This window comes from Mytilus californianus, unplaced genomic scaffold (genome assembly GCF_021869535.1).
Source record: "Mytilus californianus isolate M0D057914Y unplaced genomic scaffold, xbMytCali1.0.p SCAF_3, whole genome shotgun sequence".
Taxonomy (NCBI): Eukaryota; Metazoa; Mollusca; class Bivalvia; order Mytilida; family Mytilidae; genus Mytilus; species Mytilus californianus.
The window spans coordinates 31,208,940-31,222,617 of NW_026262679.1; the positions used below are offsets into that span (position 1 = coordinate 31,208,940).

At 33.8% G+C, this 13,678-nt stretch overlaps 1 protein-coding gene across 1 annotated transcript; it reads right to left on the reverse strand.

Moving 5' to 3' along the window:
• Positions 1 to 256: 256 nt before the first annotated feature.
• Positions 257 to 13,450, reverse strand: LOC127734364 (ceroid-lipofuscinosis neuronal protein 6 homolog). Its single transcript, XM_052244201.1, has 7 exons — positions 13,347 to 13,450; positions 12,441 to 12,543; positions 10,023 to 10,121; positions 7,681 to 7,869; positions 1,762 to 1,817; positions 1,225 to 1,347; positions 257 to 568 (listed from the first exon to the last, which is right to left on the reverse strand). The coding sequence occupies exons 1-7, from the start codon at positions 13,418 to 13,420 to the stop codon at positions 301 to 303; spliced, it is 912 nt and encodes a 303-aa protein (XP_052100161.1). The 5' UTR covers positions 13,421 to 13,450; the 3' UTR covers positions 257 to 300.
• Between the last annotated feature and the right edge of the window lie 228 nt (positions 13,451 to 13,678).

Sequence of the window (13,678 nt, forward strand, 5' to 3'; positions counted from 1 at the left end):
CACACAAGGCATTACTGAGGAACAGAAGGTATCCAGTTATGTTTTGTGTTGTTATGGTGCTGTAGAATTTATTGTTTAATTTGTCCATTTATTCACACAACATAGAAATAACCTCTTCCATATTTTCTTGTTAATGCACAAGATGATATTACCTTGTATGCCAAAACCGACATGGCGTTTGTGTTTACATAAACAGTGAATACTTAGTTATTTTAATAAACACTTATTTCATTAAAGAGTATAAAACTAAACAAAGCGATGTAAAAATCTCAATAAAACAAAGTTTTTTAATGAGTCAATTTAATGCGGCTTTATATACAATGTATAATACGACCACGGTTCAGGAATGTACAATAAACCTGGATATTTATGTCTTAAAATAGGATCATTCCACAACCATAGCACCCATACTACTACTAATACAAATGTTGTTGTAAATGAATAGAAAAGAAATCTGCCATTGACATCCATTTTCTGTCCTTGGCTCTTTCTAATTAATACCATTGCTAGCATACATATAAAGGTTATAATGTATACTGAGAAAATTTGTCCTTCAGTCACTAAATACCTGTAAAAGATAAAAAAAAAGTACTGTTAAATTATTATTAGACGATAGACTAACGGAGTTTAGTGTGACGTCCATTTTCACTGAACTAGCACACATTTGTGTTTAGTGGCCAGCTGAAGCCCGCCTCCGGGTGGGGGATTTTCTCGCTGTGTTGAAGACCCATTGGTGGCCTCGGGTTGTTTTCTGCTATTTGATCGGGTTGTTGTCTCTTTGTCACATACCCCATTTCCATTCTCAATTTTAGATAAACACTTGGTATGTTATTTTTAAAGTTTTCATCCGTTCTTTAGCGATTATATTACATATGTACTTAGTAACGCTCGTGACCAATTATTTTAAAAGCTAAATGTATATTTAATATTGTGAACATAACACAAAAAAGGACCTAAACAGATCAACAAGAACTAATTGAGAGGTTTAATGTTACCTTATTTGTAATAGAACTTTTATTAAATTGATAATGAAGATGGCACTACAAGTCTTTTTGTTTGGTTGTCGTTTGTTCAATCTATTAAAAAATGTTTCTAGAATATGGCGATTTTGAACTGCGATCTTTTCCATTGTTTGCGTCCAAATGACGACTTTCAATTGGTCAACCTGTTCTGTATGGATATTGCCTTTGATTTTTTGTCAATTACGTAGTCACATGTACCCACCAGTAATATAATCCACTGACTAACATCAGCAACCACCATGCTACTGCTGAAGATGAAGTTGTTAATTTGGAAGTGAAACAACCAACAAAATATAAGAAGAAACTGATGAAGAATGGAATATACCTGTAATAAGAAGAATTTATTTTCTTAACTCATTTTTAAGTTATACATAGCTATTTACTTTGACAAAAAAGGAATATACATTCTTGAAAGCTTGAAAAAGTTATGAGAAATAATATGTGTATTTAAATAAAAGCTCTTACCATATTTAGAAAACTTTTTAATTACAAAACTTGTTGAATACGATATTATAAATGTGTCGGTTTTCATTTATGATCTTTCATTGACCATATTGTAGAATTATTTCAGTGGAAGGGTCGGGGTTCCGGCTAAATTAATTTTAAAAGTATCTCAAGCAAATAAAGCTATGTTGAATTGCAAAACAAAATTTAAGATACATATAGTTAGTGCCCTCCTCTTCGTCATTACAACTATATATCACATCAGTTGTAAAGTTCCATATAAAGGTTCACTCACCACATTAAATGACCTATAACTTCGTCATATAGGTATAAAAGTTCAAAAGAATCCACCTGCAATAAACAGAAAATTTAATATGATACAGTGAACAGAAACAGTGACTTGAGAGTGTACCATTGGTAACCAAATAAGACAGCCAAATCGATTTACTAATTGTTCACAGCTATGTTTTAGACAATTTTGAGTACTAGCCAGACTTAGGGCATCTTTATTTCAACAGTACGATATATTTTGGCTTCAAGTTAAAAATTAAATGTAATGGTTGAAACTTCTCTAGTCAAATCTGTCGTTTTTGTTTGTTATGTTTAGGTTTGGACAATCTCGTACGTTTTGTTTGTTCTGTTTAGGTTTGGACAATATCGTACGTTTTTGTTTGTTCTGTTTAGGTTTGGACAAACTCGTACGTTTTGTTTGTTCTGTTTAGATTTGGACAATCTCGTACGTTTTTGTTTGTTCTGTTTAGGTTTGGACAATCGCGTACGTTTTATTCTGTTTAGATTTGGACAATCTCGTACGTTTTTGTTTGTTCTGTTTAGGTTTGGACAATCTCGTACGTTTTGTTTGTTCTGTTTAGGTTTGGACAATCTCGTACTTTTTGTTTGTTCTGTTTAGGTTGGACAATCTCGTACGTTTTGTTTAATCTGTTTAGGTTTGGACAATCTCGTACGTTTTTGTTTGTTCTGTTTAGGTTTGGACAATCGCGTACGTTTTATTCTGTTTAGATTTGGACAATCTCGTACGTTTTTGTTTGTTCTGTTTAGGTTTGGACAATCTCGTACGTTTTGTTTGTTCTGTTTATGTTTGAACAATCTCGTACGTTTTGTTTGTCCTGTTTAGGTTTGGACAATCTCGTACGTTTTGTTTGTTCTGTTTAGGTTTTGACAATCTCGTACGTTTTGTTTGTTCTGTTTAGGTTTGAACAATCTCGTACGTTTTGTTTGTTCTGTTTAGGTTTGGACAATCTCGTACGTTATGTTAGTTCTGTTTAAGTTTGGACAATCTCGTACGTTTTTGTTTGTTCTGTTTAGGTTTGGACAATCTCGTACGTTTTGTTTGTCCTGTTTAGGTTGGATAATCTCGTACGTTTTTGTTTGGTCTATGTAGGTTGAACAATCTCGTACTTTTTGTTTGTTCTGTTTAGGTTGGACAATCTCGTACGTTTTGTTTAATCTGTTAAGGTTTGGACAATCTCGTACGTTTTTGTTTGTTCTGTTTAGGTTTGGACAATCGCGTACGTTTGATTCTGTTTAGATTTGGAAAATCTCGTACGTTTTTGTTTGTCCTGTTTAGGTTTGGACAATCTCGTACGTTTTGTTTGTTCTGTTTAGATTTGGACAATCTCGTACGTTATGTTAGTTCTGTTTAAGTTTGGACAATCTCGTACGTTTTTGTTTGTTCTGTTTAGGTTTGGACAATCTCGTACGTTTTGTTTGTCCTGTTTAGGTTGGACAATCTCGTACGTTTTGTTTGTTCTGTTTAGGTTTGGACAATCTCGTACTTTTTGTTTGTCCTGTTTAGGTTTGGACAATCTCGTACGTTTTGTTTTGGTCTGTTTAGGTTTTGACAATCTCGTACGTTTTGTTTGTTCTGTTTAGGTTTGAACAATCTCGTACGTTTTGTTTGTTCTGTTTAGGTTTGGACAATCTCGTACGTTATGTTTGTTCTGTTTAAGTTTGGACAATCTCGTACGTTTTTGTTTGTTCTGTTTAGGTTTGGACAATCTCGTACGTTTCGTTGTTCTGTTTAGGTTTGGACAATCTCGTACGTTTTTGTTTGTTCTGTTTAGGTTTGGACAATCTCGTACGTTTTGTTTGTCCTGTTTAGGTTTGGACAATCTCGTACTTTTTGTTTGTTCTGTTTAGGTTGGACAATCTCGTACGTTTTGTTTAATCTGTTTAGGTTTGGACAATCTCGTACGTTTTTGTTTGTTCTGTTTAGGTTTGGACAATCGCGTACGTTTTATTCTGTTTACATTTGGACAATCTCGTACGTTTTTGTTTGTTCTGTTTAGGTTTGGACAATCTCGTACTTTTTGTTTGTTCTGTTTAGGTTGGACAATCTCGTACGTTTTGTTTAATCTGTTTAGGTTTGGACAATCTCGTACGTTTTTGTTTGTTCTGTTTAGGTTTGGACAATCAGGTACGTTTTATTCTGTTTAGATTTGGACAATCTCGTAAGTTTTTGTTTGTTCTGTTTAGGTTTGGACAATCTCGTACGTTTTGTTTGTTCTGTTTAGGTTTGAACAATCTCGTACGTTTTGTTTGTCCTGTTTAGGTTTGGACAATCTCGTACGTTTTGTTTGTTCTGTTTAGGGTTTTGACAATCTCGTACGTTTTGTTTGTTCTGTTTAGGTTTGAACAATCTCGTACGTTTTGTTTGTTCTGTTTAGATTTGGACAATCTCGTACGTTATGTTTGTTCTGTTTAAGTTTGGACAATCTCGTACGTTTTTGTTTGTTCTGTTTAGGTTTGGACAATCTCGTACGTTTTGTTTGTCCTGTTTAGGTTGGACAATCTCGTACGTTTTTGTTTGGTCTGTCTAGGTTGAACAATCTCGTACTTTTTGTTTGTTCTGTTTAGGTTGGACAATCTCGTACTATTTGTTTAATCTGTTTAGGTTTGGACAATCTCGTACGTTTTTGTTTGTTCTGTTTAGGTTTGGACAATCGCGTACGTTTTATTCTGTTTAGATTTGGAAAATCTCGTACGTTTTTGTTTGTTCTGTTTAGGTTTGGACAATCTCATACGTTTTGTTTGTTCTGTTTAGGTTTGAACAATCTCGTACGTTTTGTTTGTCCTGTTTAGGTTTGGACAATCTCGTACGTTTTGTTTGTCCTGTTTAGGTTTGGACAATCTCGTACGTTTTGTTTGTTCTGTTTAGGTTTTGACAATCTCGTACGTTTTGTTTGTTCTGTTTAGGTTTGAACAATCTCGTACGTTTTGTTTGTTCTGTTTAAATTTGGACAATCTCGTACGTTATGTTTGTTCTGTTTAAATTTGGACAATCTCGTACGTTATGTTTGTTCTGTTTAAGTTTGGACAATCTCGTACGTTTTTGTTTGTTCTGTTTAGGTTTGGACAATCTCGTACGTTTTGTTTGTCCTGTTTAGGTTGGACAATCTCGTACGTTTTTGTTTGGTCTGTGTAGGTTGAACAATCTCGTACTTTTTGTTTGTTCTGTTTAGGTTGGACAATCTCGTACGTTTTGTTTAATCTGTTTAGGTTTGGACAATCTCGTACGTTTTTGTTTGTTCTGTTTAGGTTTGGACAATCGCGTACGTTTTATTCTGTTTAGATTTGGAAAATCTCGTACGTTTTTGTTTGTTCTGTTTAGGTTTGGACAATCTCGTACGTTTTGTTTGTTCTGTTTAGGTTTGAACAATCTCGTACGTTTTGTTTGTCCTGTTTAGGTTTGGACAATCTCGTACGTTTTGTTTGTTCTGTTTAGATTTGGACAATCTCGTACGTTTTTGTTTGTTCTGTTTAGGTTTGGACAATCTCGTACGTTTTTGTTTGTTCTGTTTAGGTTTGGACAATCGCGTACGTTTTATTCTGTTTAGATTTGGACAATCTCGTACGTTTTTGTTTGTTCTGTTTAGGTTTGGACAATCTCGTACGTTTTGTTTGTTCTGTTTAGGTTTGGACAATCTCGTACTTTTTGTTTGTTCTGTTTAGGTTGGACAATCTCGTACGTTTTGTTTAATCTGTTTAGGTTTGGACAATCTCGTACGTTTTTGTTTGTTCTGTTTAGGTTTGGACAATCGCGTACGTTTTATTCTGTTTAGATTTGGAAAATCTCGTACGTTTTTGTTTGTTCTGTTTAGGTTTGGACAATCTCGTACGTTTTGTTTGTTCTGTTTAGGTTTGAACAATCTCGTACGTTTTGTTTGTCCTGTTTAGGTTTGGACAATCTCGTACGTTTTGTTTGTTCTGTTTAGATTTGGACAATCTCGTACGTTTTTGTTTGTTCTGTTTAGGTTTGGACAATCGCGTACGTTTTATTCTGTTTAGATTTGGACAATCTCGTACGTTTTTGTTTGTTCTGTTTAGGTTTGGACAATCGCGTACGTTTTATTCTGTTTAGATTTGGACAATCTCGTACGTTTTGTTTGTCTTGTTTAGGTTTGGACAATCTCGTACGTTTTGTTTGTCCTGTTTAGGTTTGGACAATCTCGTACGTTATGTTTGTCCTGTTTAGGTTTGGTCAATCTCGTACGTTTTTGTTTGTTCTGTTTAGGTTTGGACAATCTCGTACGTTTTGTTTGTTCTGTTTGGGTTTGGACAATCTCGTATTTTTTGTTTGTTCTGTTTAGGTTGGACAATCTCGTACGTTTTGTTTAATCTGTTTAGGTTTGGACAATCTCGTACGTTTTTGTTTGTTCTGTTTAGGTTTGGACAATCGCGTACGTTTTATTCTGTTTAGATTTGGACAATCTCGTACGTTTTTGTTTGTTCTGTTTAGGTTTGGACAATCTTATACGTTTTTGTTTGTTCTGTTTAGGTTTGGACAATCTTATACGTTTTTGTTTGTTCTGTTTAGGTTTGGACAATCTCGTACGTTTTGTTTGTCTTGTTTAGGTTTGGACAATCTCGTACTTTTTGTTTGTTCTGTTTAGGTTGGACAATCTCGTACGTTTTGTTTAATCTGTTTAGGTTTGGACAATCTCGTACGTTTTTGTTTGTTCTGTTTAGGTTTGGAAAATCTCGTACGTTTGTGTTTGTTCTGTTTAGGTTGGACAATCTCGTACGTTTTGTTTAATCTGTTTAGGTTTGGACAATCTCGTACGTTTTTGTTTGTTCTGTTTAGGTTAGGACAATCTCGTACCTTTTGTTTGTTCTGTTTAAGTTTGGACAATCTCGTACGTTTTGTTTGTTCTGTTTAGGTTTGGACAATCTCGTACGATTTGTTTGCATTTGTTCTGTTTAGGTTTTGACAATCTCGTACGTTTTGTTTGTTCTGTTTAGGTTTGGACAATGTCGTACGTTTTATATATCAACAATGCATTTAGCTATTCGAACTGGTCTTTGTCATACTAATACCTGATTCAAGATACATATATCAACATTTCCACCACCTGGATGGTACCGTCACTAGTGAATTGGCAGTCCTAAATAGTACTATCTATCCTGTATTCAGTGCATCAGTAATAGCATACATGTGTATGTCCGTTAGATATGGACGCTGACAAATGTTAAGAGGAGATGTAGATGACTTTGAATGGCCAAATGTTTCGTCTCCAACGTTTATGGTTATGTTTTTTTAGAAACACGAGCAGTATGTGTGTACGTGGGTTTCATAAGTTAATATTGCAAGTTAGTCATTTTATCAATTTAAGCAAGATCTACTCATTTTTAACATAGGTTAGATATATTTAAAACGGTATACTCTGGCACTGTCAACTGTTAAAACTACTTATTCTATGTAAAACGCTACAATTTTCTAGAATGCATAAATGCATGTTATTATTATTAGAAATTAAGTAAAATTAAACTAAAAGGAAATACAAACAATCGAGCAAAAACATAATTGCCCTATATAGTGGCGTCAGTTTCTCGACACGAAAATATTTTAAGTAATATTAGTTGTTGTTGATGTTGTTGGTGGTGGTGGTGGTTGTTGCGGTGGTGGGGGTGTAAAGAAAGGAAGGCAGCAAAGTAACGATACCACGACGAAATAAAATAATCCAAATATTCAGAACACACAATCAAATATTAAAACAAAGCCAAGAGGATATGCAGCTTTCAAATTAATAGTAAGTCGACTTGAGGAACATTTTCCTAATATTTTGTCAATTAGAAGAAATACAGATTGTACGATTAAGTAAGATCATTTGTAATTATATAACAGACGACAAAACAAAATTCGTAGAATTGAGTTAATGACTATAGACAAAATATAAAAAATAACGGTACTTACCAGTCCAGGTGGTTGTATCTGTTGCATCATTGGATTTTCCCGGACTGACAGATGAAGCTCGTATCCCAGTAACACTAATCTGTGGTTAATAGAATCTCCTACCAGATGAATACTGGCACCCATAACAAATGTGATAATACATAGCATATTGAATGTTGATGAGGATTTGTTTGGGCTTCTTTCAAAAAGCTATAAATAGATATCATAGAATAAGTATTATAGAATAACTTCGACTTTTTAATCGACAATATATTTGTTGGGTTTGGAGGATTGATATTTCAATAGACAGTCGGTATTCCAATGGGTACTAATTGTGCACCCCTTCTGGCCGACTTGTTTTTGTGCTCTTATGAAGCAGAATCCATTCATAACCTTCTAAAAGACAAAAAGAAAACGCACCTTGCAAAATTCTTTAATTTTACTTTCAGATATATTGATGATGTCCTATCACTGAATAACCAATATTTCAGTCAGTACTTGCATCTCGTATATCCCAGTGAACTTGAAATTAAGGATACAACTGACACAAGAAGGAGTGCTTCATACCTTGATCTTTTCCTCAATATTGACACAGATTGACGACTTCACACTATAATCTATGACAAACGGGATGATTTCAACTTCCCAATTATCAGTTTCCCATTTCTCAGCAGTAACATACCCTCTGCTCCGTCGTATGGTGTTAACATATCTCAATTGATACGTTATGCTCGTGTATGTTCACACTATACTGACTTCATATACAGGAGTGTGCTCCTTACGCAGAAACTGCTCCAACAGAGTTATGAGGAGGAAAGATTAAAAATGACACTCCGTAAGTTTTAGGGACACCATCACGAATTGGTTGATCTATACAATGTGTCTGTGTCTAAACTAACTAATGCCATTTTTACCACTTCTTAGATTGTGGTTTAACATCTATGTCGTCTGTCTGCTAAGTACCGAACGTAACCTATTCCCGAATATGACTGTTATACCGAGTGTGAATTTGCATTGCTATACGACGTGTCTCGGTATTTTGTACATCCATCATTCATTTATTTTTTATGTTTTTGTTATGGTTTCGGCTGGATAATATGTTATGTCTTATCGTTTGTAGTCAAAATAATTATAAAATAGCCTTTCAATACCATCTTTGTCATGAAAATTGTTTGGACTGGTATTGTGAAAATAATTGCATAAAGTTCGAGATTGCATGTTCGTTACGTAAGTGCGTTACTATTTGTGATGTCCTGTGGTGTCTGTCGTTGATGGAAGATGTTCGCTGTTCTGCGGTTTGCATGTTGTGTCGACTATCATATTATTTGTTTTTGCGTTTCTCTGTGATGAGTGTTTGTGCTGTATTTCTGTTACGTAGTGTTGTCATTTTAGCGATATATTTTTTAACATTGCCATGTAAGCGGAAGGTTTTGTTAGCCATAAAACCAGGTTCAACCCACCATTTTTTCCTGTACCAAGTCAGCAATATGGCAGTTGTTATCAAATAGTTCGTTTCTATATATGTTGGCGTTTGTTTTTGTTGCACTTCAGTGTTCCTGTTGTTCCTTTGTTTTCCTCTTATAGTTGATGTGTTTCCCTCGGTTTTAGTTTGTAACCCGGATTTGTTTTCTCTCAATCGATTTATGACTTTTGAACACCGGTATACTACTGTTGTCTTTATTTATAGAACGTTTTTGGCGGGAGTGCGTATTGTTAAAATCTAAATTAAAACTATTGGTTGTATGTGTCTTTCTCTGTGTTCCCATGCACCTGATTTATTGGTTTCATCTGGCTTTTTCCTGTATGTGAATTTCTAGTGGCTCCCCTTTTAACAGTTGGTTAACTAGTACAATCGATTTATGACTTTTGAACACCAGTATACTACTGCTGCCTTTATTTATAGTACGTTTTTTGGCGGGAGTTCGTATTGTTAAAATCTAAATTCAAACTATTGGTTGTATGTGTCTTTCTCTGTGTTCCCATGCACCTGATTTATTGGTTTCATCTGGCTTGTTCCTTTATGTGAATTTCTAGTGGCTCCCCCTTTTAACAGTTGGTTAACTAGTACATATAAATACAAATTATATAAAAAATTTAGGTAAGCGGAAAATCAGGTGAAATAAAAGTACTTTTGCTTACGTGAATTCAGACTAACATGTATTATTGTTTGTCTAGTATGTGATCTTTCTTTATCTAGTTTGTGTGGTGGTTGCATTAGGCTCCCTTGTTTGTCCAATATTTTTTGATAAATTCTATTCACTCTTTTTTGTGTAAGACCATTACCTTTTTAATGGTTTATGAATCATAGCAACTTCAGCCGCCAGAACTGTAAGTATTTTTTTTATAGACTATCGATTTCATACCTTGAGTAGACAAAACGGTGTGATAACATTGTAAGCCATATGACAATAGTCCCCGACACTAGGGTAGTTCATTGGAAACCATTTCTGGGGCACAAATAACTGGAAAGAAAAATATTTTTAAACATTTAAAAAGCATTTCAATGCAGAAATATGTATCACATTTCTTTGCAATATGTCAAACAGAGCTTAGATGTTATTATAAAAACTCAACTCCCTCAGGCAATGTTGACCTTAGATGAATTTGATTATTGTTTTAGGTTCTTTTTGGTCATATAGCTCTTCAACAGTTTCTGTTCTTGTACATCTTTGGCGTTCAAATATTCGGCTTTGAGCGTTCCTGATGCAGGTATAAATCCAGAAAAGCGCTTCGGACGCATGACATTCATAACGTGTTGTCTTCATTTTTTTCAATGTTTTTGTTTTTGTTTTTATTCAAGAATGAAATGTGTTCTGGTCCAAATCTTTCATAAACTTAATTTTTGTATCTTATTTCGATACTTACATCGAAAGTGTTTTGTATTACAAATATACTATCAATTATTGCGCTTAATAAAAAAAAAACTGTATTCAAACTTTCAATAAATTCCAAGTTCTTTTGGCTTTTTCTTGAAATTGACGCTAAAGACAACTCAAAACTAGGATCTATTACAATTGCTATTATCTTCGTTTTCTTATTCTAACTGTTCGATTCTCATTTTGAACAACCAGAGTACTTCTTGTCATACCAATCGTTTTTTCCAATGGTATGCAAGATCCTTTTCTAAAAGCAGCTTTTACTCACGACACAAAAATTACTAAAAATAGCGATGATGACTGAATTCATCAAAACCGGTAAGTATAATTGTCGCGATCACGAATGTATTATTCGTTACAGCATGTTCTCTGTCGTCAGATTGCCATCTTTTCATTTTTTTATAGAATTGAAAGCGACCTTTACTACTGAATCGCATGATATATGACCAATTCTAAGCAGGAGTTGTATACTTTGTCACATGGTCTCAATTCATTTGAAGTTGATGCGGTTCATACTGTTTTTTGGGTTTCAGGTATCTATTTGTATTTGTACTTGCAATATTTTGTTTGATTTTGGTATTAGATATCTTCATAATTGTTGAGAAAACCGTTCCCTGTTTACAACGTTATTCCAATATAAGGTAGAAAGGGGGAAGGGGGGGGGGGGGGTGCTAAGAGGAAATTAAGAAGAGGTCTTGACAAAACATTTTGGGAACGAAAAGGAGAGTATCCAATTTTTCAATACTTAAGTTGGGGCATCGAAATTTTTTTACAAGATTTGAGCAATTCTGAATTTCAAACATGCAAAAATCATAGCTATAATTTGATGACTACTATACATCAGTATCTGATTATTCAGCAGAAGTTTCTAACAATTGATTCAAATGTCATATCTATATCTATATCTCCTGTGTTATCATTTTTGGCTTCAAAGTTCATTTCAATGTTTGTTTCATATGAGTCATGGCCATCTTCTATTTGTTTGTTGGACATGAAAGCGACAATAATAGGGAATTATGGTTTGATGTCTTTGTTTTTTGTAGCTTTTCTCGCAGCTTTCCTGATTATACCCCTTTCCTTTTAATAAAATCAATGAAAATATTAATAGACGTTTCCTTACATGATTAATCGTAAAACTCGTGATTGACCATATATTTCAATGGTTCAAGATGAGATCCGGGAGTCAAGTGTGGCATTTTTCATATGTATTTTATGTGAATATTTCCTTGGAGATGTGAACTCATTCGACCCACACCCAACGCTTCCCCTAAAAATTAAAATTAAAAAAAATAGTGGCAGGAAAGACAACAGTTGTCTTCTCCTCGCTCCGCTCGGCTAAATTCTTAAGATTAAAATCATTAGTTTCAACATGTTATGTTATTCCATGAAAATATTTTTATCGGAAGTTAATTTACTAACTTCCATAATAAAAGGTAGGAACAATGTGCTAAAATTATATGAAAGTGTGGTAACTGTCAATGATACCATAACAGGCATACACATGTATCTAAATAAATTTCCCGGCAGTCACATTCAACTTCCCCACTTGAAGCTCTTACTCCGCTAGTGATGCATTATTTTGTTGAATATAATAGTATAATAGAATGTTGGGGGTGAAATTTGCATGTCTTTGGAAAGGGGGTCTTGAATATATTTTCCTTCTTCAAGCGGGGGGACTTGAGAAAATTAGAGAAATTCCGATGTTTAATTCCTCCAAAGACCCCACCCCCCCCCCCCCCCCCTAAAAGAGTATATCCCACTTTAATTAAGAGAGAAATATTGCTATCAAAAGTTTATTATTTTCCTAAAAGAGTTTATGTTGTTTGTGTTGTTTAATTGAAGAACATATTTGTGAATCTATTACCAGTTAAGTCTTCTATAGTAAAACATGGTTTTTTTTCTTACTGCAAATATAGGTCGTCCAAAGTCAAACAGCCAATTTTCTACAGCCAACAACAACCACAAATCCCAGTGGAACTTGTCATGTGACGATGGTTTCTTCTCATTTCTACAAAACAGTTGAAATATGCCTTATTTTTATGCATACAATTTAATCTTAAAATGTATTGTATATTATATAAGATCGATCTTTTATCAATTCCACGTGTTTTAAAACTAACTAGGCTAGACTAACTTGATTTCAGGATCATTGTTAATCGTGTTTTAATTGAAACTTCTTTGTTATTTGTATCTCCGTCTATCTTATTCCTTGGCTAAAAATTGATATGTTTCCAAATGCCTGTCTCATAACAAAGAAATAAAAACAAGCAGACCTATCTTAATTTTTTCACAATTTTAACATTTTTCATACATTTTCTATTGAAAAAAAATCTCAATTAAGAAAATGTTGTCATTTTTGAATTTCAGTATAACTCTTGTAAAAGTTACACATTTCGAATCGGTTCACAAATGCACTTAAATGCATCAAACCGATCGCCCAATGTAATACATGCATTTATAAACAATAACAATATACTATGCAAACAGTGGCCTTTATAAAAACATCAGTGTATGTATACATATATGAGTGCAATTTTCAAAGTTCTCAAATGGTAAGTTTCTAATATATATCCTATAAAAGATGAATAAAAAGTTATTGAGGATCTAATGTTTTGGATTTTCTCATGTACCTTTGATGTTACCTTTTTTACAGCAGAAGGAACCTATCTATTTTCTTTTTTGTCAGCTAGTGTTTCGGCGTGGATAGAGATATAATATCCCCAGCGCTAACATCCGATCTGTTAAGACAGGTAAATAGTTAGAATTAACACTGATCAACACTTAAATTGAAAACGCATTTATCTGACTAACCTGAAATTAGTGTCTTGATCTTCAACGTCTACATACTGTAATGTTGGTCCTCTCTTTCGTACTTTCGACTCCATTTTTAAAGTATTAGATAAATAGTAAATGTTTGTTTATCATGATTTTCACAAGTGTATGTGTACATGTACATTGTACATGTATACATGTGGATATATAGATAAAGGTACATGGTGTCAAAGATACCAGGCTTAAATTATGTAATGTTAGATAAAATAAAAAAGCCATGGATTTGTTTAAATAAGTGTTAATCTTTAGTCAGATTTTGATAATCTTATCAATCCGTTTTAACGAATTGTTTGTATCAATTTATACTGTCC